Genomic DNA, 25,920 nt, shown 5'->3' with positions numbered 1-25,920 from the left:
AAGAAAATCCAAACAATGATATCAAGATTCCAGATTGCTATTTATGGGATTAGGTTGAATTAAATTTACCACAGTAGAAAACCTCTGTAAATTCTTCACGTCGTACATTATTATGTCACAACCCAAATATCACTGACAACACAGCAAAGCAAATACATAACAATACAATGTCAAAAGCTTTGTGACCTACATTGGGAGTTCAATTTGTATCAGGACTTAAATGTTTTAGAGCTTTAAATATTGCATGATTAATAAATTATGCTACAGGCATTATTTTTAAAATATTTATATCTCGTCTCTCAACCTCAAAATGGCTTCTGGGAAAGAATAGAAAGGCATATATTTTCCAACACATATTAAAGAACGTCAGACCCAATGTCTGGAAACATTTATCAAAATGAAAACGTAGATGACATTTGCACAGTTCCACAAATGCCACTAGAAATGAAAGAAGTTGAACTGATCACAAAATGGAGCTCAGATACCTGAGACAGATCTCTTTTCAAAGCCAACATTATGAATTTCTCAAAGCACAAGCTGAAGCTTTATGGTATGCTTTAAAACAGGAGTTGTCAACCTTTTGGACCTCAGGGACCACCAAACTCAAATTTTAAAATCCTGCGGACCACTAGTATGAATTTTGAGTGATGGTGGCTTGCTGACGTTGGTGGGAGGAGAGAGAGAGATCCGATCTAACCTTGGAAGGCTAGTGGTGATGTGCTCTCTCTCTCTCTCTCTCTCTCTCTCTCTCTCTCTCTCACACACACACACACACACACACACACACACACACAGAGGTCCCTCACATTCTCATACCCCCCCCCCCAAGGCAACCAGATTCCTAACCTGCTTTTCAGTTCCATTCTCCGGGGGGTGGGGGAGAGAGAGAGAGAGAGACGGTACTCTGCGATCGGTAGGAAAATGGGGTAGGGGATTTTCCTGCAGACTTTTGGGGTGATTTTCCCAGGGTGTCTGTCTGCAAAGACCCTGGAAAAATCCCCCAAAAAGTCTGTAGGAAAATTCCCCACCCCATTTTCCTACCGATCGATTATTCTTTATTTGGGATTGCAGGATACTATTTCCAGCTCCATTTTCAGGGAAAGAGAAAGAGAGAGAGACTTTTGGCTTCATGCAAGGAGAGCAGCAGAAGCAGCAGAAGTCTTTCTTTTTCTCTCCCCAAACTCCGCCAGAAATGAGTCTTTGCTGGCACAGCCTCTTGGAGCAGGATGCCTTGCAGGGTCCCAAAGACTCGTTTCTGGTGGATTTGGGGGAGAGAAAGACTTTTGCTGCTTTCATTGCATGCAACCAAAAGCAGAAGAAAGAAGCTGAAAAAGCTGCCCAGTGGCCAGGCAAGTTCCTCCCCCATCCCTTCACTTCCTTGTGTTGTTCCGACGCAAGTCTTGTGTTCCCATGGGCCATGTGGGTGGCACAGCCATGTGTTCCTGCACAGCCTGGATTAATTCCTTTGGGGAGTGCTCTGGGAGTGACATTTCTTTGTGGACCTTCAAAATTTTCTCACAGACCACCAGTGTGCTGTGGACCACCGGTTGGCGACTACTGTTTTAAATTCTTATCTGCTGAAAGATGTTAAAATGGGAAATATGCCAAGTACTCACCGAGAAGAAAGGCTTGGCTTGCCACTTTTACTACAACTTGTATAAATTCCTGGGCCATCATCAAAGAAACTTCCAAGTGCCAGTTTTTGCCTGATAGATTCTCTTTCATTTTTTTGCGCCTAAGGGGGAAAAATGTAATCAAGCTATTGATAACAAACCACATTCCTTGTAAACATTTTTAAAGTTGTATAGACATCAAAAGCCATAACTTATAATTTAAAATGAGAGACACAGAGCTGTTGCAGACACAGAGTGTACTTACTCCCACTGTATTTAGCAAATACTGAATAAATGTAAAAGTATGTCTAAGTGTTCTATAGCTACAGATGCAAAGGGCCAGAAAAAAAAAGGGAAAAAACAGATCCCATTTCCTTTTTGGTTCTTCAGCCCCCAAATTTTTCAAACAGAAAAAAAGTTAGGAAAGAGTAAAAAAAAATATCCTTGAAGTAAGTGTTTATTTTAGAATAATGAAGGCAGTAAAAGGCGATGTTCAGATTTTATTCTCTTTAATTGTCACAAAATGTTTATCAGAATAGTAATGGTATTTGTATCTGTTTTGCGTAACTCACTGAACATCTTTTTGTGTCCGGGCCCATCGTATCATTAAGCAATTGGTCATGTCAAGAACTACCTGTATACCATTGCATATATTGCATGTCCAACTCCACTGATTGTTATATACAAGGCAAGACTTATTTCAAAAGTTTCACTTGCACTGTATCAAAAGTCTTTTCTGCATTTAACAAAACTACTACTGATTTTAATTTTTAAAAAAACATATAGGCAGAATCTTAACAATAGATACTGGTAATTCCTTTGTAAAATGACCTCGGTGAGGATGGATAATACCATATGTAATCTACATGCTAGCATCACCGTCACAATAAGCTTACGTACTCAACAATAACTTTACCAGCTTTGACTATTCTGTTTCACTGAAAAAATTGGAAAAATCACATTTAAAAAGGTAGACCTCCAGAAAATAATTCAGCATATGTCTTATAATCCTCAATGAGATAATAATCTGAACTAAGAGCTTCCCCAATTTATACAGATGTCATAGCATCTATGATTTCTTCATGACATAATAGTGTAACTTAATACAGGGAACAATTATGCATAATCTTAAAAAAAGCTACATTATAAAAATATATTAATTTACTCCTAAATTTTATATATATAATCAATTATATACATACCATTGATTATATATGTATTATACCATTATAGTTATAATTAACAAAAACCTTCTTAAACACTCAGTTTAAAGCACTGATGATGTCCTCTAGTTAGAATGTCTGTAACCAAACAGCCAAGCTCAGAGAGCCCCAAGCACTAAACAGTTCAACCCTGAGATACAATCCCAAGATACTCTGTTGAAACGGAGTTTACTCTGGCCACTGAAAAATAAGAGATCCCTCCCTCCCTCTCTTTTCTCTTAAACTGCTTCTTCTTTGCTGCTGGTTTTTCTGCAAGTGTTTTAAATGCATTTTTGGAGGAGCACTGTAGGTACCTATGGGGAATTTTCAGCAAAAAAAACACAAATAAATCAGTTCAGGATCCCACTCCAGAGAAGAATGCAGAATATAGAATAATAGAGTTGGAAGGGACCTTGGACGTTTTCTAATCTAAACTCGTGCCCAAGCAGATCTATACCATTCCAAATGAATGGCTGTCCAATCTCTTAAAACGTCCTCCAGTGTTGGAGCACCCATAACTTTTGAAGGTAAGCCATTCCACTAATTAATTGTTCACACTATCAGGAAATTTCTTTTTAGTTTAAGTTGGATTTCTGTTTGATAAGTTTCCATTTCTTATCAGATGCTTTGGAGCAGGGGTGATCAAATGATCAAACTTGATTTCATTGAGGGCCGCATTAGGCTTGTATTTGACCTTGGGGCGAACAGGTGGGTGTGGCCATCTTGATGTCACTCACTGAGGCTCCGTTTTCAGCCAGGACAGCCCTCACTGAGCTCCATTTTTGCTGCAGAGGGTTGCAGGAGGCCATTGCAGTCCAAAATAGAGCCCCAGTGGCCTGCAGGCAGCCGCCCAAGCTCCCTTTTCACTGTCAGAGGCACCATGGGCTGGTTCTTTGCTGTTTACAGGTTGGCCCCCTGGACCAGATCTAAGCACCCCATGGGCCAGATCCAGCCCCCCAGGCCTTGAGCTGGACACCCCTGCTTTAGATAATGCGTTGTGCCCCTCTTCTCTGTGACATTCGTAATATATTAGTTCTCTAGTATAGAATATATATCCCAATGTACTTCACTGTTTAGCCTTTAGAGAAATGCTGTGACTGCAGGACTCCCAAAACCACTCATATTGCATTACCAAATTAATTGACATCATAAAACAAATGAACCTAAGTATTATTGGAACAGAAAGAGATAAAAATTACCTTTGAACAGAAAGCAAAAGAGAGCTGATGGTCAACACACACCATTCTAAACAGCTGAAAAAGTGCAGGAACTTTGATTTATACTTAGAGCTATAGCTCAGAGACAGAATAGAAAGACTGCAAAAATGCATCAGTCATAAAATGGCAAGCTTTTAGGCCATTATGTCTTGTGGCTTTTTCTTCTGTCTTGTGGCCAGAATGGTGTCACTTTCAAACCCCTGATGATAGTTTAGCAATGGTCAAATTGTGGTATCTAAACATAGGATTCTATTTTATAACACTGCAAGCCACAAAGTATAAAGAAATTAAGATGCTAAATAAAATTATTTTTAAAAAACCCTACTGAAAGTAGCCTCCTCCTCCTCCTGTCAAACTGGGCGTGAACTTTGCCAGAGAGCTGAATTTGAATCCCTTCTTTCAGCAGCATTTAGATTCTTAATCTTGTTTATTATAGTTGGAGGTGCACACCCCGCCTCTGCATCATATCTCAAGCCATTACAGCAAGATCTATTTTGCTTGGCAATTCTGAGCAGCAAACCCTTAGCAACACTCATTAGTCATGTTGCTACAGTACAGTACATGACTAATTGAAATCTATTCCTCGTCACTTCTAAGAAATATCTGCAGAGAACATCATACATCTGGCACATAGCTTTTCTGTCTCAAAAGGTATAGAGGCAAACAAACTGCAACTTGAGGGAAAAATCAATGGTTTTAAGAGCACATTTGCTGAATTTAATAAGCTGATGTATTCATTTTCACTTCACCACAAGTGCTGCTACAAAAGTAAAAGAAACCTCAGAGGTCTGTTTCATTAGATTTTTTTTTTCATCCAATATTCTGCCATCTGTTTTTTATGGTAAACTGAATTTATGAAGAGGGGAAGATTTTCATGCTGTAAGAATCTACAGCATTAGCAAAAATATACAGGTGAAACTTGAAAAATTAGAATATTGTGCAAAAGTTCATTTATTTCAGTAATGCAACTTAAAAGGTGAAACTAATATGAGATAGACTCATTACATGCAAAGCAAGATAGTTCAAGCCATGATTTGTCATAATTGTGATGATTATGGTTTACAGCTCATGAAAACCCCAAATCCACAATCTCAGAAAATTAGAATATTACATGCAATCAATAAAACAAGGATTGTACACAGAACAATATCGGACCTCTGAAAAGTATAAGCATGCATATGTACTAAGTACTTGGTTTGGGCCCCTTTTGCAGCAATTACTGCCTCAATGCGGCGTGGCATGGAAGCTATCAGCCTGTGGCACTGCTGAGATGTTATGGAAGACCAGGATGCTTCAATAGCAGCCTTCATCTCTTCTGCATTGTTCGATCTCATGTCTCTAATCTTTCTCTTGGCAATGCCCCATAGATTCTCCATGGGGTTCAGGTCAGTCGAGTTTGCTGGCTAATTAAGCACAGTAATCCCACGGTCATTGAACCAGGTTTTGGTGCTTTTGGCAGTGTGGGCAGGTGCCAAGTCCTGCTGGAAAATGAAGTCAGCATCCCCATAAAGGTCATCTGTGGAAGAAAGCACGAAGTGCTCCAAAATCTCCTGGTAGATGACTGAGTTGACCCTGGACTTAATGAAGTACAGTGGACCAACACCAGTAGATGACATGGCTCCCCAAATCAATACAGATTGTGGAAACTTCACACTGGATTTCAAGCATCTTGCAGTGTGTGCCTTCCATTCTTCCTCCAGACTCTGGGTCCTTGGTTTCCAAATGAGATGCAAAAGTTGCTCTCATCAGAAAAGAGGACTTTAGACCACTGAGCAACAGACTAGGTCTGTTTTTCTTTAGCCAGGTACAACGTTTCTAATGTTGTTTGTTGTTCAGGAGCAGCTTGACAAAAGGAATACGACATTTGAAGCCCATGTCCAGGATCTGTCTGTGTGTGATGGCTCTTGATGCACTGACTCCAGTCTCAGTCCACTCCTTGTGAAAGTCCCCAACACTTTTGAATGGCCTTTTCCTGAGAATCCTCTCCAGGCTGCGGTCATCCCTGCTGCTTGTGCACCTTTTTCTTCCACACTTTTCCCTTCCACATAACTTTCTATTAATGTGCTTTGATACAGCACTTTGGGAACATCCAACTTCTTTTGCAATTACCTTTTGAGGCTTTCCCTCCTTATGGAGGGTGTCAATGATGGTTTTCTGCACAACTGTCAGGTCAGCAGTCTTTCCCATGATTGTGATTCCTACTGAACCAGACGGAGAGACCATTTAAAGACTCAGGAATCCTTTGCAGGTGTTATGGCTTAATTAGCCTAGAATATTGAACCTTTTCACAATATTCTAATTTTCTGAGATTGTAATTTGGGGTTTTCATGAGCTATAAGCCATAATCATCTCCATTATGACACATCAGGGCTTGAACTATCTTACTTTACATGTAATGAGTCTATCTCATATATTAGGTTCACCTTTTAAGTTGCATTACCGAAATAAATGAACTTTAGCACTATATTCTAATTTTTCGAGTTTCACATGTATCTAAATATAACATCAATTTCTCATTATTATACACTAGTTATTTAAATTATTGCTAGCATGTTTGTGTCCTTCAAAAATATTTGTTTGCCTTCTTAAAAATGCCAGACAAGAACATATAAATTTTCTTGGCATTTCAGAAAATCATTAAGATGATTTCTTTTTATTAATCTGGTTCCTTTAAAATGATTATTGGTTGGTTTAAAAGCTGCTTAATGTATTTTTATCTTGCTCTAACATATTTTATATACTACTGTTCATGGATTTGTTGATGATGAAAAGTGGCATGAATGCTTTTAAAATATAAAGGGACAGATTAAATATTAAAGCAATGTACAGTAAATGCAAACAGAACCACCACCACACATTCAAAATGGTATCTAACAACACAGAAGAAATTAGGATCATTAACATCTTTATAAAACGGGAGGCAGTTAAGTGTGAGGACATCATGAAAAATCTTTGGCTATAACAAATATCCACAAGATGATGATGAAAGAGCTATTAGCAAATAATTATACATATAAGTTTAAAAAGAAACTTATATGAATTTCTGGCTGAACAATTGTTAGTTTTAGTACTGAAATCCACTGTGTTTTTCCAATACTGTACAGTATAAAGCAAATGTTATATGTCCTTATCAGATGTTTGGTAATTATACTAGGGATTTTGGCAGTAAGATCACAGTTCAATAACCCAGGCCAAATCACTTCAAACTATCTAAATGCCACCTATTATATCACAATTACAAGTCTGCTGGTAATTATTTATACATTGTAAAGTTGTTTCATGGGTCATTTATCTATTTTTTTAAATGTAGATATTTTAATACTTAGAAGTTTGAGATCAGATGTTAACCTTCAAAAGGTCAGTGACTCCTTTACTATAAAGGACTAATCATATGCCAATATAATAACTAATGAGGAAGCACTGTCATCAATGCACTCTATTTATGGCTAATTGCTCTATTTACAAATTCAGTATTTGGAAACATGGGATCCTTAGGACTTTTCCATGATAATATTAGACCTTGGCCAACATGGAAGCCAAGAAAAGAGAGTTGTATATGTGAAGACTGTTTTCCTATAAACATAGAGGATCATAATGGAATTTAAAGAGTTTTTAACATGTTCCATGGTCAATAGAACTCAAGGTGAAGAGACCCTAATCAGCTGGGATCTTTCTTATGATACAATAGCAATATTATCTGCCTTACCATAATCTGCTACAGGTCCATTTCTTTTCTTTCATTTACAAAATATAGGTTGTCATTACATTTCAAGTTCTGGAACCAACCAGATAAAGTTTTAATATCTCTTTAATCAAAATTGCATATCAAACACAAGCCACAGATTACTGAGTGGAAGTGCAAAATATGCTTTGCTGTGAAAGGCAGGAAGCTAAGGAAGGAGGGAAAATGTCAACTGAGCATGGAATCACATTTTAATTGGACCAAGGCCTTGCCCATAGCAACCCGGTTGTTTATGAGTCAGGTCTGAATACATCTATAAGGTCATTCATTATTTAATGCCTACATGGTCATTCACTTTCGACAGCTTCCATTAGGAGATCTGTAAAAACAATAACTGCTCAGTCACATCAGATCAACTAAGAGGGCAAGGGAAGCCTCTATGGAAGACTCACGTAGCCTTAAGACATCCATCTTCAAAGGCTACACATTAACACAATAACATCCTTGCATGTTTCTCTATAATATAAATATAGCCAGTTCATTTATGGGACTGAATTTATCCCATTTGTATAAACTGGTTGTATTTTTATCATGAATACATTATATTGTAGAATCGAGAGAAAGTGAACAGATCTGAAAGCATGCTGATGGGAACTAGAGATTTCTACTAGACCTGTAACTCTCATCCTAATTTTTGTGCACCTTTAATTTCCTTTCTTTAGTTAATAACTATATTTTGATAAATAAAACTGTAATACAATCATTTAAAGAAAAAGTTATACAGATTTCTATGGATTGGAGAGAGACAGAATAGCAGTTAGCAGTAGCACTTTAGACTTGTATACTGGTTCATGGTGCTTTACAGCCCTCTCTTCACTTGTTCCATTTCTTCTTTTCTCTTTCAGTTCTCACATTCAGCATACTTTATATGTAGCTTCTAATTTCCAGAAAGTTTCTATATATAAGAAGTTTTGCTAATTTTATTAAATACTGCATATTGTAATTGTTGCTATCCATGACTCATGTTTCTTGTTGGCAGAAATATTAGAATATGTTTCATAATGAATCTTTAAAAAAATATGATCAGAATCGAAAATGTATTTTTGTGTTAGTTCTTCCCTCCTGAATCAGAGATGAAGAACAACTCCTGCCATCACATCCAAGAAATAAAGTGTCCCAGTTTTCCTGGAAGCTGCCAGGATTACTAATCATTTTATCATATTTCAAGAAATAAATAGCTGCTTCATATTTATAAAAAATACAATTTCAGGCAGGCCCAGCCTCAAATCAGGAAGTAAACAGAAATTCCCATATCCAGCCGTGTAGTCTGTCCTCTAATTATATCGTTTTTCTATCAATCTATTCTGACTTTTTGAACTCTCAGTAGTTTTGGTAATCTCATTTTTACAGATTTGACAGAATATGAAGTCAAAAAAACATGACTAACAGATGAGGAAAATTCCAAACATTTATGGCTATTATTTCCAATAATGTTTCTTGATAATGCTTCAAACCAAATTTACTGGCTAAGTTTTATTGCTGCTTTCTACCATGTTTCAGAAATGCTGACTCATTCCTATCATTTTGTCTGAGCTGTTAAGGAAAGCCTGATCTCCACAAAAGCTATCAGGTTCATTTATTGATAGTTCACTCAGCAGCAATAATGGATGAGAAGATAATTTCACCACGGCTCTTAAAGCATGCAGTTATTCCATATATTACCAATAAATGCATCTTACGTATTACTAGAGAATATTCCTACTGAGTTATATACAGTTATTATGCAGACCATGGAAATATGTCAACATGTATGTGAACCTGATTCTTATTGGGATCTCTCCCCCTCACCCCCAAATATGGTTTTGGCATTTTGTGAATGTTTGTATAGTCATATCTCCAAACGCTCTAGCATTTACAGCATATGGCTGTAATATTATCACCGCACAGAATTTAGATTAAAAAAAAATTACACGTAATAAATTGTACATAATCTGTAATTCAATAGCATTTACATGTTCTTTATTTAAAAACAAATGAACAAAGCAAACAATTAGAGTGCCTTTTTAGACCTTCAGGAATATAGAATCCAGTTAACAAACTGGGAAATCTTTCAAAAGTCTAGACTCCAACCGTATCAGTCTGGAGATTAACAACAACCTCTTTCTGTATCACAATTAGAATACACCAATGCTGATTGTTATATGGGAAAAATGTTCCTAATACTGTATTATAAATGAACAAGAGCAGATTTAAATTTTCTGTCCAGAGGCATGAAATTGTCTTATAGTTCATGAAATCAGCAATTCACCTGGCCAAGAATTTCATATCATTCTGATTATCAGTCTTCTTGGATTGTAGGGTGTTGCCAGTGTTGTAATAAGATATATCAGGACCTCCAGACTTCCTGAATTCTAATTATGTACATCAACCGAAGCTGTACCCTTTCTAAGGATGGATAATATGCTCAGTCTGATTTTAAATTGCAGTTCTATTGCCTGAAACATTTAGATTGTATTTGATACTTGCACAGTTTTATCTTTTGTTAATTGTTTACTTTATGAACAATTCTGAAATACACAAAAGCTGGCATCTACTTTTCGTGCCATTTTATATGGCTTAAGAAAGATATAATACTTGGAAATTGAGTCAACTTCTTCAAAGAGCCATTCATCGAGTTATTTAGTATGTTTGTTTGTTTGTTTTGAATTAGTTTTCCATTAAACCAATCAAATTTATGTGGTATCTAAAAGTAGAAAAATAATGGCACATTATCATCAAACCAAACAAACTCTTTAAAATACCATTTTTAGTTACTTCAAGAATAACAAAATAAATTCCCCGGAAATCACCTTTTCAAGCTACAAAGTATATACAAAGAGCAAATATGTTTAAAAACTTAGAGCAGATATGCATGAAACAATTGCTGACAACAACAAAAACTAAACTTTTGCCCTTTAACCATAAGGAGGATAAGCTTGTATTTGTGGTTTGATGTCAAGACCACAGCCACACAGTAAAGTTATTTTTAAGTGTGCCTGTTATTATCAGGCATAGAAAATTACTATATTTAAAGTTCCATATAACAGCTGGCATGTTTTCTTTTCCAAGACATGCCAGAATATCAGTTTATAGAAATCTCTTGTACTCTAGCAAACTCAGTCTTATTCAGTTTCAAAAAGTTACATTATCTTAAAAGTAGTGAGGGTAAAGGAAAGAAGATAAATTCCTTTTGCAAGTCTTAAACACTCATCAAAGCAATCTTCAAATGCGCTGTGGAATTTTTTTTAGCAGGCTGAAATCTACAGGAACCTACTCTTAACAGCTAATCTTAATCCAGGCTGGATACAACTAGGTATTATGAAGTTTAACCAAGATTCTGAACTCAGTAAACATTGATCCCAACAATAAAAGGCATACTGAAGGCAAAATAAAGAGACACTGTGAAGAAAAATATCTGTGTTTTGCAGCCTTCAAGGATGCTATACAAATGGCTTGCTTGCCCCAGCCTTTTGGCGCAGGGCTTTCATTTGTTTCTTTTCTGATAAAAATGGAACCATTGTGCCAAGACAAAAGAGCTCTTTTCCCTCTCTTACCTTTTTATAATTCTCCTCCATATCCAATCTGGATATTTCAGCGACAATGTCATCCATTCCATCACGGTCAAAATGCATTCCTTACTGCTTGAAGACCAAAACAGTTAAAAAAACAAAAATAACATTCTCCTGCATCATATCTGGATCCAAGACTCCCTTTCCACAGCTTGCTCTTCAAATTGTCCTAAGTAAGTGGCATGTTAAAAAAAAAAAAGGCTAGGAATTTCAGATGTCTTCTTCATTAGAAGAACTTCCTGATCTATTTCTTTTCACCTTGATGGAAGGACAGCTTACATTCTCCACAAGGTCTCCTCGTTAACGATGCTTGAAGTAGTCTTAGTTGTTGCTGTCACGTACACCTCTGAACTACACTGTTAGAATCCACTCCAGATCAGCCTTCTTTTTGCCTAATAAAGGCAAGGCTGCTTTCTTTAAATTGCAACTGGCTTGTCTGCTCTTGGAACATAGAAAGCAACAGTCTTCCTCCAGTCCCTGGTAGTTCAGGATAAAAATAGATGGAGGCCGAGCGGACTACACCAGAGCAGAGGGAGGGAGGGAGAAACAAAAGCCCAAATCATAACCTCCTACTTTAAAAAGATATAAAAATCGAAGATACAGGGAGCTTCGGCATAACCGAAGAACCAAAGGATACACGCATTTGTAATTGAATGGAAAAATCATAAAAACAGATTGTGTGTTCAGACCTGCATGTGGTTCTTAAATCGTGTCGTCCCCCCTCAAACCATCATTTCTTAAAATTAGTGGTATTGTTTACTGCCATTTCTGAGACAGGAAATATATAGTGTAGTAAATGCAAAAATAATTTTAGACCAGTTTAACTCCAGAAATACACAACAAACCTGTGGTCGTACCCAGAGGTTTGGCACAGTACTACTAGTGACTCACCCATTTTAAGTGTGTAAAAACACTGCCCATCCCTGTCCTAAAAATACACCTACATATCAGAAACAGCTTAACGAACTGTCCCGTCTACTGTGGAAAATCAGCTTGCTCTTATTCATGTTCAGAAGCATAGGACAGTAACTCAGAAGCAGAGTACTGTAGTTGCTTTATATTCAGGAGTGCTGAGACTTATCTCCCAGTTTTTTTTAAAAAAAAAACACCCAGTTGTCTGAAATGTTCTTATCTAGAAAAAAATCTTGTTTGATTTATCTCTTTTATTTTTTATTTTTTAATTTATTTTATTTTGTTTTGTCAAGCGATTATAAGATAACAGGTATAAGTATAAACATAGTTATGAATACATGAAATGGGTGCATATAAGAAAAATAAAAGAAACAATAGGACAGGGACGGTAGGCACGTTGGTGCGCTTATGCACGCCCCCTACAGACCTCTTAGGAAAGGGGTGAGGTCAATAGTAGACAGTCTAAGGTTAAAGTTTTTGGGGTTTGGGGAAGAAACCACAGAGTCAGGTAGAGTATTCCGGACATTGACCACTCTGTTGCTGAAGTCGTATTTCCTGCGATCAAGTTTGGTGTGGTTTACCTTGAGTTTGTATCTATTGTGTGCTCTTGTTTTGTTATGGTTGAAGCTGAAGTATTCATTGACAGGTAGTACATTGCAAAGTATAATTTTATATACTATACTTAGATCGGACCGAAGGCGGCGTAGTTCTAAGTTTTCTAAGTCTAGAGTTTCAAGTCTGGTGGCATAAGGTATTCTGCAATGAGTAGAGGAGTGGAGAACTCTTCTTGTGAAATATTTCTGGACTTTCTCAATTGTGCTAATATCAGATACCTAATGTGAGTTCCAGACTGATGAGCTGTATTTGAGTATTGGTCTAACAAATGTTTTGTATGCTCTAGTTAGTAGTGTGATATTACCAGAGAAAAAGCTACGCAGGATTAGCTTAGCAACTCTTAATGCCTTTTTGGCTATGTAGTTACAGTGGATTTCAGCACTTAGATCATTAGAGATGAGTACTCCAAGGTCCTTGACAGAGCTTGGATCATCAACAAGGTCTTGACTATTCAGCTTGTATTTTATTTTCTGATTTTTTTTGCCAATATGTAAGACAGAGCATTTATTTGTTGAGATTTGAAGTTGCCATTTGTTTGACCATTCTGATACATAGTCGAGGTCTTTTTGAAGGGTAGCAGTATTGTCTGTGGTGTTGAATAACTTTACATCATCAGCGAAGAGAACGCAGTTGCTCTTAACATGATCACAGAGGTCATTTATGTAGAGTATGAAGAGAGTTGGTCCTAGAACACTGCATTGGGGGACACCACTGTTGACAGGTACAGAATTTGATAGGACATTCCCAATTTTGACCATTTGTTGCCTGTTTGACAGGAATGCTTCTATCCAGTTATGCAGGTGTCCAGAGATACCATAAGATTTTAGTTTTAGGAGTAGTTTGTCGCGTGCCACTGAATCAAAGGCTTTACAGAAGTCTATGTAAATTGAGTCTATTGCTTTGCCCTGATCGAGTTGTGTAGCCCATATGTTTTTGCACTGTAAGAGTTGCAGATTACAGGATAGTTTTTTTCTGAAACCAAAATCTCCTTGGACTGTGGTCAGTTATTAGTTCCTGCCTTAATTTTTGTTAGATCTCAAGGTGACGTATGTAATACTCTGTCTTCCAATGTTTCCACACCAACTTTGTGAGGTGGAGTGGGCAGAGGGAAAGCAATTGGTCTGAAGTCACTCAGTCAGCTTCCATGCCTAAGGCACGTTTTCTGCAATAATGAAGCTGTTCTCCTTTGCTTCTTTTTATTTCCCCCTTTTTTGAAAGCCCACTTTTGATGGGTAGCTATGATTCTTAGATAATTAATAGCATAAAAGAGCTATCAAATTTGCCTCTTCAACTAATAGAAAATTTTCTACTACAGAAGATACTCCTCAACTTACAACCACAATTGAGCCCAAAATTTCTGTTGCTACGAGGTTTTTTTGCCCCATTTTACAACCGTTCTTGCCACAGTTTGCTAAGTGAATCACTGAAGTGTGTTAAGCTAGTAACACATTTGTTAAGTGAATCTGGCTTCCCTATTAACTTTGCTTGTCAGAAGATTAGAAAAGGTGATCACATGACCTCAGGACACTGCAAATGTCATAAATATGAGTCAGTTGCCAAGCGGCTGAATTTGGATCATGTGACCATGGGAATACTGAAATACCTATATTTCCTAGACAATCTTCCCTTTTAGCTCAGGGGTGTCAAACAATGCTTAGATCTCGCCTGCAGGGCCACCCTGGAAACAGCAAAGAACTGGCCTGCAGTGCCTCTCCTAGTGAAAACAGAGCTCAGGAGGGCCCCTCCCAGGCTCCGTTTTCAGCTGTGATGGCCTCTTGCAGCCCCCTGCCAGCAAAAACAAAGCTTGAGGTGGTCTGAGGGAAGTCCTGCCTCAGCACTTGGCCACTACAACTGCCCAGACATGAGTGATATCAAGCTGGCCACACACATCCCGGCCATGTGCCCCTCCAAGGTCAAACACAACCCTCATGAAATTGAGTTTGACACCCCTGCTCTAGATCTAGAGTGTAAGTCCTTGGTTCAGGGAGTTGCTCAATTTTTTTTTTCTTAATGTAGTAATAAAAGAGACATTTCTGAAATCCAACTGCACTTTAGAAACATTACTGTTTGATTGCAAAGAACAATCAATTCACAGAGACAAAAGTCCTCTGGAATAAACAGGTGCCAGTTCCTGCAGTGCTTGGGATTTTTGTTAGTTTGCTTGAGCAAATATTTTGGATATGTTTTGACATTCTTCACAGCCTCTCCAACTGGACATCTGGAGTTGGTTTGGCTTTCTCACAAAACTTCAAGGCATCTCACTTTGATGTACTGCTGTTAGTTAATTTCATAATAGTAGCTCTTTATTTCTCTTTTGATCTTGTGCAAACATAACTTTAAATTATCCTTAAGATTCCAAAACAGAAGATAACCAAAGCAGAACTGCCTGCGAGAGAGAAACTCTCTTTCAAATTAGGAATTTAATTAAGAAAGACCAAAAGTACACATATAGACTGTGTGAAACCAGGCTCAATAGCAGTAACTGTGAGAGGGATCTTGGACTCTTACTGGACAACCAGCTAAATATGAGCCAGCAGTGTGCAGCAGCAGCCAGAAAAGCTAATGCAATCTTAAGATACAATCAAGATCAAGTGAGGGACTAATACCGCTCTAAAAAGCCTTCGTACCACACCTAGAGTACTGCATCCAGTTTTTGTCACCACATTATAAAAAAGATGTTGAGACTCTAGAAAAAGTGCAGAGAAGAGCAACCAGGATAATTAGGGGACTGGAGACTAAGGCATATGAGGAACGGTTACAGGAACTGGGCTTGGCTAGTCTAGTGAAGAGAAGGATCAGGGGAGACATGTTAGCAGTCTTCCAATATTTGAGGGGTGCCAGAGAGAGGAGGGGTCAATCTATTTTCTAAAGTGCCTGTAGGCAAGACAAGGAACAATAGATGGAAACTGAACAAGGAGAGATTTAACCTGGAAATAAGGAGAAACTTTCTGACAGTGAGAACAATTAACCAATGGAACAGCTTGCTGTTGGAAGTTGTTGGAACTCCATCACTTGAGATGTTTAAGAAGAGATTGGACTGCCATTTGTCAGAAATGGTCTAGGGTCTCCCACTTGGATGGAGGGCTGGACTAGATGACCTACAAGTTCTCTTCCAACTCTGATTATCTGTTATCTGTTAAGTATTGTTCTCAAAATGTTAGTGAATTACATTACATCAGCATGAAGAATCTGGATAAAATGATGTGGGTTAAGTCACCTTGAGACAAATTTAGCTATTAGCTGTTTAATTTTTATCATTGTATAGAGTTGGGCAGCCCTTTGGCCAAGAGGCCACATGGGACCTATTAGCACCCTTTTTTAGCCAATCGCCAACAACACTGCACTGTCAAAGTCATTGCAAATTGAGAGGCATGATTATAATTGTGAGTTCTCATGCTGATAAAAATTCAGGAGATGGTCATATTAACAGCTACAAGCTTTTCCATTATCAGTGAAAATACCTGCTTTGTTGATGGATCACAGGAAATAGTTAGAAAGAAGGTTATAAAAGGGTCACTGCCCTAACTGGGAAATCACCCATTTGCCCAAATTCTATCTCTTTCATCTGCAATCCTAACCAATTACTCCAAAAGAATTACTTTTTGATTGAGGCAACTGCCAAAGAGCATAATAATTTTCAATGCTTTTCTGTTAAAATAAGCAATAAGATTTACTCAAAAAGTTATCTACACCTAACAATAAACAAGTGTCATTTATGATTCAAATTACAGTTTTATGACTTAATGTTTGAGAGATGTCTCAACAACCTTGACACCTATTTAATTGAGGAAGGCCCTTTCATGCTGTTATCTTTTATTGGAAGGGTAGGGAGACTTATCACCAGCTTACACCTGAGATACTATAAGAGTATTTTGCTTTAAACTGGGGTTGGGAATGGGATTCCAGATACTGCAAAGCCACCATATCCAGAACCTATAACCAGCAGCAAAAACTCAGCTACTTCTGAAGAACATTATTCTGAAGAACATTATTATTCAACATTGACTGTAAGTTGTTTCCTCAGACAGTTTACACAAAAAGACATTAGTTCTTTTCCAACTTACTATTGTTCAGATATGTTCGCAGAACTTCTAGCTGGAAATTATAGTCCAAACACATCTAGAATCAGTTGGCAAATGTGGTTTCATTGAGGGATGTTCAGACATCCTCCTTGTTCTATGAAGGTTTTTACTGTCATTAAATAATTATAATTGCAATTGAATATATAGGAAACTGCATTTTATATATTACTGGATTTAGCTCAAGGCCAACTTAGTTTCTGGCATGACTGAATTGAAATTCAGAAGTTTCCATCCATTTTGGATTAACTGTAGACTGATGTTTTGCTTGAAGTCAATCCAAACTTTTTTTTTAAAGAAGGTATTTCTATAGCTCATGGTTTAAAACCTACCTTTTCCAAAGAAAACATAGTTAAGATTAGTGAAAGAAAATTAGGATCAACAAAATGCTATGATCCATTTGTTCAAAACCTTCCAAGCTTGTCCTTCTGTTACACTTAAAGGAACAGATGAAATGATCAAGTCAAATAATTAGCAAGTCATAAGCCTGCAATGGTTAGTCATGATTTTCAGAAAATTTGAACATAATGTTTCTGGCATTTAATCTGCTAGACCTAATAAGCCACAAAAGAAAATATACAAAGAAAATAATAAAAAATAAATAAAGCAAAAAAGAGGATACTGTTTTAGGATTTTCTAAGTTCCAGTGAAATTGAGATTTCAAATATGCAAATATTGCTTTAGATATCTACTTTTATCTATTTTTAAGTGTTTCAGACATGAAAATGTGGCTTCCACTGCAATGGGTAAAACTATTAAGAAAAAAATGTGGAAGATCCACTTAGTAAAATAAAATTGTGATATGAATGCTATCTATGTACCAGAATATCAATAAAACTGCTATTAACATTTCCCTTTCAAATCTATTAAATATACAGAAAATATTTGATCCTACAATACATTTACATCAATTGTAAAAGACTTAAAATCTCTAGTATGTACTACTCAAAAGTTTAAAAGAAGACATGCATTAGTATGCCGGGCAAGCTAAATTCAATTATTTTTCTTATAGGCTTCTGTGTAATTACTTTTCTGCACATAGGAATTATGTTAATATGCTTTACTTTTTTTATGGCTCCCATCTTCACAGCTGACTCAGTCATTTCCTAGTGTTACTAAAATTAATTCTTCCCTTTTCCTGTTCAATTACCAGGCAAACAAAAAGATAAATCTACTCATTTTGTGAAAAATCTATTCATTTACTAAAGTGGAGATTTTAAAGTTTTATTAGCTAAGAATGTTAAAATACTGTATGACAAAATCTTCCTAAGATACTGCTGACAACTCAAAAAAATCATATACTTCTTTGCATTTAATCAAATCAATCAGTGTAAAAATAGCAGAAAATTGTGTATTTTCCTATGAGAACAATGTATGGTAATTGAATATTCTTGCATCACAAATAAATTTCTGTGCCTACAAACAACATAGATAGCAAAATTTAAAAATATAATCTTAAACACAATTCTTTAGAAATATTTTCCAATGAATTTTACCCTTTTCCAGGGTGATTCAAGATGTCCAATCTTCCATCTCATAAAACCTTTTGATTCTAAATTATATCCCCCATACCATTCTGTTCCAATCCAATAGCTTTCTACACTGCTATGACCTACTCAATTCATTTTGGAAATTGGGTATAATGAGGACATGGCACATTCAGAAGTAAGGAAAAATCGATCAATCAACACCTCATACTTTGCCTCTTCAACAAAGTCCTTGCAGTTCTTTCATGAAAATATTTCATGGCCATGGAAGTATTTCTTCAGTTTTGGGAAAGGGTGGAATTTGCAGGACACCAAGTCTGGACAGTATGGCAGATAAGATAAGGCACTGAGACTCAACCTTGCAATTGCCTCTTGGGTGGCTCATGAGATGGGAGGAGCAGGGCTGTCATGCTGCAACAAAATTTCCTTCCTTTATTTCTGAACTCTACTTAATCCTTGTTTCAAACTTTTGATTTTTGCAATATAGTAGTCTAAGTTGATAGTGGTGCCATGATCAAGGAAACCCATATGGATAATACCATCTGCATTTCAAAAACTGTAAGTATAACATCTTTTACATTTTTACCCAGTGATACAGAGTACTCATATTAACACACTCATTTTTACAAGCAACTTACATTTATCTGCTATAGGAAGTGACTTCTATCATAATTTTTTAAAAAAATCAACCATTACATGTTCCTTAAAGCAGACTTAGGACTGTAAGCCTCCCAGAGTTACTATGAGGTAAGATGGATGGCCAATACATTTTATAAATAAATAAATAAAATAAAATAAGTAACAAGACACTTTCTTACAGAAGGTTCCCACTAGCAAAATGTGGAAAAAGGTGTTAAAGAACATGTCATAGCTACTGCCTTCTGTTGGCTTAATTAATTTTTATTCAACCCTTATAAATCCATTTCAATAGTGATAATTGATGTAAGATATAAAAAAATTAGCATTCATATATGTTGCTCATTTTTTATCTAGTTTGGTTTACATTAGGGAAACATTTGTAAGTGGCTTCAATGAGGCATTTTCTGCTACAATATCAGGGGAATCCTTCAAGTATGTAGATTTTGCTTTTTTGTTTTGCTTCAAAGACTCATTGGTGCTCAAAACTTATTACTTCCAAACATCTTTGAACAGTCTCTCATCAAAGCTTTCTCAATAAATTTGGTTAATTTATAAGAGAATGAAGATTAGGAATATATAGCCTACTTTGACAATAGAGTAAATTAAATCCCTCCCTCCCTTCCTGCATGACATAATATTAAAAATATTTAAACATCCTGAGTTTAAAATAAATGAAAACAAAATACTACATTGGTAACAAGGCCATAAATGATCTAGAGTCAGCTTAAAATACCAAGATATCTATATTTGAGAATAATCCTGTGAATGTTTGTGTGTGAAAACCCAACCCAACTGGTAAATTTCAAAATTATCTTCAGTGTAACACTGGCACATTCCTACGTATCATCAGTCATACACTAATGGATTCTGAATGTGTTGTGACAGTGTAACAGATTGGAGAACAGCCATGAAAATGTCAGAGGACATAAGAATGGTAAAAATTCATCTTAGCAATTATGAGAAAGCACAGTTCTAGGAAAATATCCAGTGCAATAGCAACTTCTTAGAAAATTTAATTTTGATGCCCTGATCATCATCACTGTGCTTCTTTGAATCTAATCCAATTTCTCTGAGTTCTTCTTAATGTGTGAATCCAGACTGGGCACCCAACTGAGACAGGGTTTGACCAAATAGACTGAAACTAGATTATATTTTTGTTGATAAAGTCTAAAATTAAATGTCAATTTAGCCTCATACAAAACTAGTGGCTCAATTAACTCATTTTATTCTAGCCTACCAGGATAATTTTAAAACTTTAGCCACAAGTTTATACATTGGGCAAGCTGTCATGCAGTTGGTGTGGATGTGCATAAATTCAATCTTGGCTTTCTAGTTTACAGGAGAGCAGGATTAAAGTTAAGTAGTGGATGGGCATTAGAAATCTTTTGGAGTACTTTCATGGTTGGGAGCAGGATCGTAATGAGTATGAGAACCATAACTTTCAGCCACCCCTCCCCTTGTAGTGTTTGATGTTAGGAAGGGAATGTTTGTTTATAAACAATGTATAGGTTATGTAGGTCTTAACTTCCAGCATTTGGCGGTTTCCTGTTGAAACTGGATAGAGATGATTTGCAATGTAATGTCAGAGATGACTTGCATTGAACTTATCTCTGGCTTAGTGTAAAGAATGAACTCACCTAATTTGCTCATATGTGTCCAGCCTTATTAAATTTGGTTCCTTTCAGATTTGTCATAATTCATTAGCCATCATTCATAGACCACAATAAAACCACCAATAGTATGTGATTTTACAAACTGACTTTAGTCCAGAAATCTAGATTCTTTATTGGTAGAGAAATTTGTACTTGATGTATCCGTACACAGAGCCTCTGCTAAAACACACATTCAAGGAGTGCAGAAGCAACACTACCGAACAAAGAAAATATTACCTTTTAAATATGAAAGCTCATAAGAATCCTTATTTTATTTATCCATTTTAAAGATTTTTTTATCCTGCCTTTATTAGTTTCTATAAATAACTCATAGTGGTGAACATAGCTAATGGTCCTTTCTCCTCCTATTTATTTATTTATGCACTGATATTGATCTTCTCTCTCATCTCTACTTGCCAAAAGAAGACAAACTAAAACAAAAATTCAACAGTTGACTGTAAAATGTTTATTTCCAGCAAATACATCTTTGAGCTACTGTACCTACACAACTGGTTCTAATGTTCAAAAGAATAACTCAAATCCATTCTCCTACAAGTACTATGTATGTTTAAAGCATTGCTTTCTGTTGGTTTAACCTCGTACTAGTATTTCCTCTCTTCATGGTTGCATAAAGCTCTAGTTAGAGAAACAGGCAATTGTACTGGCATTGAAGGCATTTTGAACATTGAAGTATTGAACATTGAAATTGAAGGCATTTTGAACATTGCAAGTATTTCATAGATGCTCATACAAAATGGTTGCCCTGGGGTGGAGGTAGTTGTTTGCAAAATGAGTGCCATGGTGATCAGACTGTTGTAAGACATGAACCAGAAGTAAAATGGCTGCATTCTGCTCCACAATCCCTGTCCTTCCCTTATATATTTTTTTCTGAAAAAGGAGACATCAAAGAAAAACACTGGGTTGCAGCCATCTACCATTTTTTATTTTTTCATTCCAAGAATGCTGAGGGGCTTCTGTGTAACCAGAACAATCTTGTAAACAAAGTGGACATGGATTTGTTTTTCTGTATTTAATTACCCATTTTAAAAAATAAATAAATAAAATAATCCCAAAGAAAGCCACGCAATCTTGTTTATTGATCAGAATCTGCATAAGCAATTCATTGGCAGACTTTTTTTTACCTTTCTGAAGACGGAGAATTTTTAATGAAAAAAAAAAATAACCTAGGCTAACAGTTTACAAGCCAATAGCAAGATTAGATTCAAAGCTGGTTTACTAATCCTGGCTTGTTTAAACAGAATAAAATGTCATCTCAGCTTTGGACCTCATATAGAATTCTCTCATTTCTGGATTGTTTGTCCATTTGGCATATAGAAAAGGGCAAAACTGAAGAAAATAAGTGATACATTAGTTTGTTCATTTGTGGCTATTAAGCCACAATTCATGGATTATGATGATAAGGGAAGGGAAACCAAAGTGTGGAAATGTCCTTAGTGATTTTTGGTTCTACATAAAAAAATAAATGAAGATTCTAATGTTTGAATAGCTTATTTTTAAAAAGAATGGAATACTATATTTTAATAGCTAGGTAACTCAATGCATCTAGAAAAATGATGCAAACAAGGCATTTATTATCTACTCACAGATGGCAGTGATTTTAAGATTTTACTTCCCTCCATGAAAGAAGCATCTTTTTACTGCTTGCATTGTGGGAATCTAATCATGTTATCTTTTGATTAGAATCTAAAATCTAGATTCTGTATCACAGCTGGGTTAAAACTATGAATTAACATATAACGTCTGCCTTTTCCTTTGCTTAAAAATAGTGTGATAGCCTTTTTGTTTTTAAAGTAATTTGTTTATTACAAAGATTTTATCTATTAACATGCAATTTATAATCCATACCAATTTCATTATGGCAGGGACCCAAATTTTAAATACCAAACTATATAAAAATCTGCTCATTCTAGTATCTCAGATACTACTCAGTGTACTTACTGTTGATCAAACTTGCTAAAGAACTGAGTTCTTTTTCAAAAGAGATAAAAGATGACCTTTAACATCAACCAGAATTCAAAATATGGCTCTAAAAGAATTCTTTGTGACACAGCTGGGTATTTATTAAAAATTAAAAAGCCAGTTGTTGTTTATCCCTACACTGTCCTCAGATAGCATTACCTTCTTGGATTTTCATCTAAATTATTATATACAGGGACATATCTTTTAAAATAAAGTATAATGTCAGATTTGTGCTCTATCAACTTTTCTTCTATAGTTGCCGATTTGTCTAAACAAACTGAAAACATAAAATACATTTTAAAAACGAGGGAATAGCACTATATAAACTAACACGTCTACTAAAAACCCACTGAAATATTCCACTATAAAGAAACTATAGGAAAATGCTGATTAGAAATGAAAACACATCTGAGTTTGTTTAGTATTTTATATTGCTTTGATGATAAGATTTCTCACACCACTGATTCTTGATACCACCTTCCAATTACACACAGTCTAAACATAATACAGCTCAATAACTCCTACTGAGTCTTGAAAGGTCCCTGTACAAAAAGATATAAAATGGTAGAATATTATTTGTCAAAACTGCATGCTATCTACATTTTATATGTTTTGTTTTCAAAGTGTTATAATGTTCATAAGAAAAACCAGTAGTAATGTTCTTGAGAAAAGAAGCAACTTCTTTCTCCCGAGATCAGTAGTAACTAAGAAGTAAATCTAAGCACTATAATCAAAACACAGTATCTTGATTGTAAAGATAAATGACAATAAATGTTTGGTGCAATTTATCGGCATATTTCTTGCTAGTTTAAAACCTACATATATGATGCTGCTGACAAGCTAAGGGGAGCTGGAATACATAACTGTTGTAATAGATATACTTTAACAATATTTATTTTTCTTCAGTTAACAATTTTCTCAAAATATCTTCAATGCAGCCAGCAACATCCTCTCTTATATGGATTAAACTGAAATCTATCAGTTTTTCAATCCTAATGACGTGCAATTAGGAAGCAGAACTAATTACTATTTTGTCCAGAGTTGTTTTCATTCACTCTAAGAAGGCACATAGATACAGATTTAGCAACGGATACTAAACAACCAACTACCTTAAAGAAATATTTGGATTATTTTCTTCCCTGCTCATCATACCCCCTAGCAGCTGCGTTGAGAAGAGAAAAAGAAAATATAAGCTTAAAAAAAAAAATAAGCTACCCAGTTTAGCAGAAGCTGAAAAGAAGCAACTTGCTGCATTGAAAAAAAAAAGGGGGAGGCCTCTTCTCTGTCTCTTCCGATGGAAGATTAGGGTACAAGAGATCCCTTTCCTTACCTGATAAGAACAGTTTTCCTGGTGTACCATCTCAGAGCATCATCCAGAAAAGCAGATTGAAGAGCCGAGACTGTTTACCGAAGCTGCAAGCTGGAAACCCTGCTGGGTCTAAAGAAGACGGCTTTCTACAGAGAGAGAGAGAGAGAGGCTTCCTGCAGATTAAAATGGATGCTGCTTCTGCTGTTTCAACCTGCGCAATGGCACTGCCTTTGCTAGCAAGAAGCAGCAGAGCAGTTCCTCTCAGGGAACCAGCAACAAGGCTTAATAATAGGTAGCCAAGAGTGCTCTGATGGGAAAGGAAGGGGGAGAGCAGCTCACGCGTTGCTAGCACAATCAGCCAATTATATTATAGGCACAAAGAAAAAGATCGGTGTGACGCAAGTGTGATCTTTTGGTGCTCTATTAAGGCAGTTCACAGTGGAAATATTCTAGTCCTCATTAAAAAGAAAAAGGAAAGGAAAAAGGCGAACTTAAGCACTGCCACAAAGGTCTAATCCTGTCTTTCCTGTAGTCATTTTTCTTGATAAGTTGACTTTAAATCAAACGTGAAGGTGTAACTTCTACATCCTAAGAACTTTTTCAAAATCAGCCATCTTAAGAAAGTACCAAAATGTTGCTTTGATGATTTTTTTTTAAATACACTGAAAATGAAATGTTAAAATCAGGGGTTAAAAAGAAATGGGATCTTTTTCCTTCAGCAGAACAACCACACAGATCCCTAAAATCAGATTCAACAATTGGGATATACTAATTTCTAAAACAATGCAAACTAGCATTTTCTAATAAACCATTAGACTTGGTAAACACTTTTCAAAAATGCCTTGAGCACCACAGGATGCATTGCTATTGATCTACTTCTGTGTACTGTTGAGCTGTGTTTACCCAAAAGAGAGATCCTTTGGAATAGCAAACCACCTCCCACATGCAAAGAATAGATTTAAAAAAAGAAGTCATTGGCTTACATCACTGAATTTGAAGACATATTTCCTATTTTAGAGTTTTCAGTTTATCTCAGTAAAACAAATTATGAGTTTGTTCTAATTGATGCTTCATAGTGTCAATTAAGTAATATTGCAACTCCCAGATCAGCCCTTATTTAGTAATGTATTTTATACCCCTGCTTTTATAAAGAAGTTCAAGACTCCATACATAATGTGTTATCCTGGTATTTTTCCCACACCAACATCCTATCCCTGGTAGACTGAACTGAGAAAGAGTGACTGACCCAAAGTCATCCAGTGACTATGGTGGTGAACATGGGCCAATCTGCTCTTTACTAGAATATTCTCTGGTATTTTTTTCATTAGCCCTGAATGCATCTTTCTTGGGAAAAACAGTTAAGTTGTTAAATTGTTTCTTTGCTAAGATTAATGTACATTTAGAGGAACTTTGCACACATCTATGTCCATCCAATTACTCTAAGAGGAAAAGAAATAAATAACAAGATCCCTAAATAAGATGGGGGTCAAACTATTTTCCAAAGCACCAAAAGGCAAGAAAAGAAACAATAGATGAAAAGTAACCAAAAAGAGAAGCAGACTAGAACTAAGGATACATTTCCTAACGTTGAGAGCAATAAACCAAAAGGATAGCTTGCCATCCAGAGTTTTCCAGGTTGCAAGAGCTTGTCTTCTGCAAATTAAAACATTTTGGAAACATCCTTTAGGTTAGTTTTTTACTTGCTTTTTCTAAGGATTTTTTTTTTAAAATATGAGCTTTACAAAATGTAAAGTATTAGGTGAAAAAAAGAAAAGAGATTTTGTTACTGAAATACCAATCCCAATGGCTTCTTTTCATCAGAGACAGTGTATGCATTTCATGTGCAGAGATTACACCTTTGTGTCATCAACTGGCAAAACAATCCCTCAGTGGCAGTGTTGCTGTGAGATCAGCTGCTTGGCCTG

The 25,920-nt window shown here is 36.1% G+C and overlaps 1 protein-coding gene across 11 annotated transcripts in view; it reads right to left on the bottom strand.

The window, feature by feature from the left end:
• Positions 1-25,920, bottom strand: part of SCHIP1 (schwannomin interacting protein 1) — a 319,470-nt gene that overhangs the window by 21,390 nt on the left and 272,160 nt on the right. For 6 of the 11 annotated variants that reach the window (XM_087933347.1, XM_087933346.1, XM_087933348.1 and 3 more), the window contains one exon: positions 1,617-1,735. In XM_087933347.1, the coding sequence (XP_087789473.1) occupies positions 1,617-1,735 (119 nt within the window). Of the gene's footprint in view, positions 1-1,612; positions 1,736-11,307; positions 11,824-24,016; positions 24,316-25,920 lie in introns of those variants that run through there. The other 5 variants (XM_087933353.1, XM_087933355.1, XM_087933356.1 and 2 more) reach the window with 5 other exon arrangements.

Source organism: Pseudonaja textilis, chromosome 4 (assembly GCF_049901715.1).
Source record: "Pseudonaja textilis isolate UNSWEBS1 chromosome 4, rPseTex1.2, whole genome shotgun sequence".
NCBI lineage: Eukaryota > Metazoa > Chordata > Lepidosauria > Squamata > Elapidae > Pseudonaja > Pseudonaja textilis.
The sequence above is the reverse complement of the archived record's forward strand: the minus strand, read 5'-3'. Positions and strand labels throughout refer to the sequence as shown.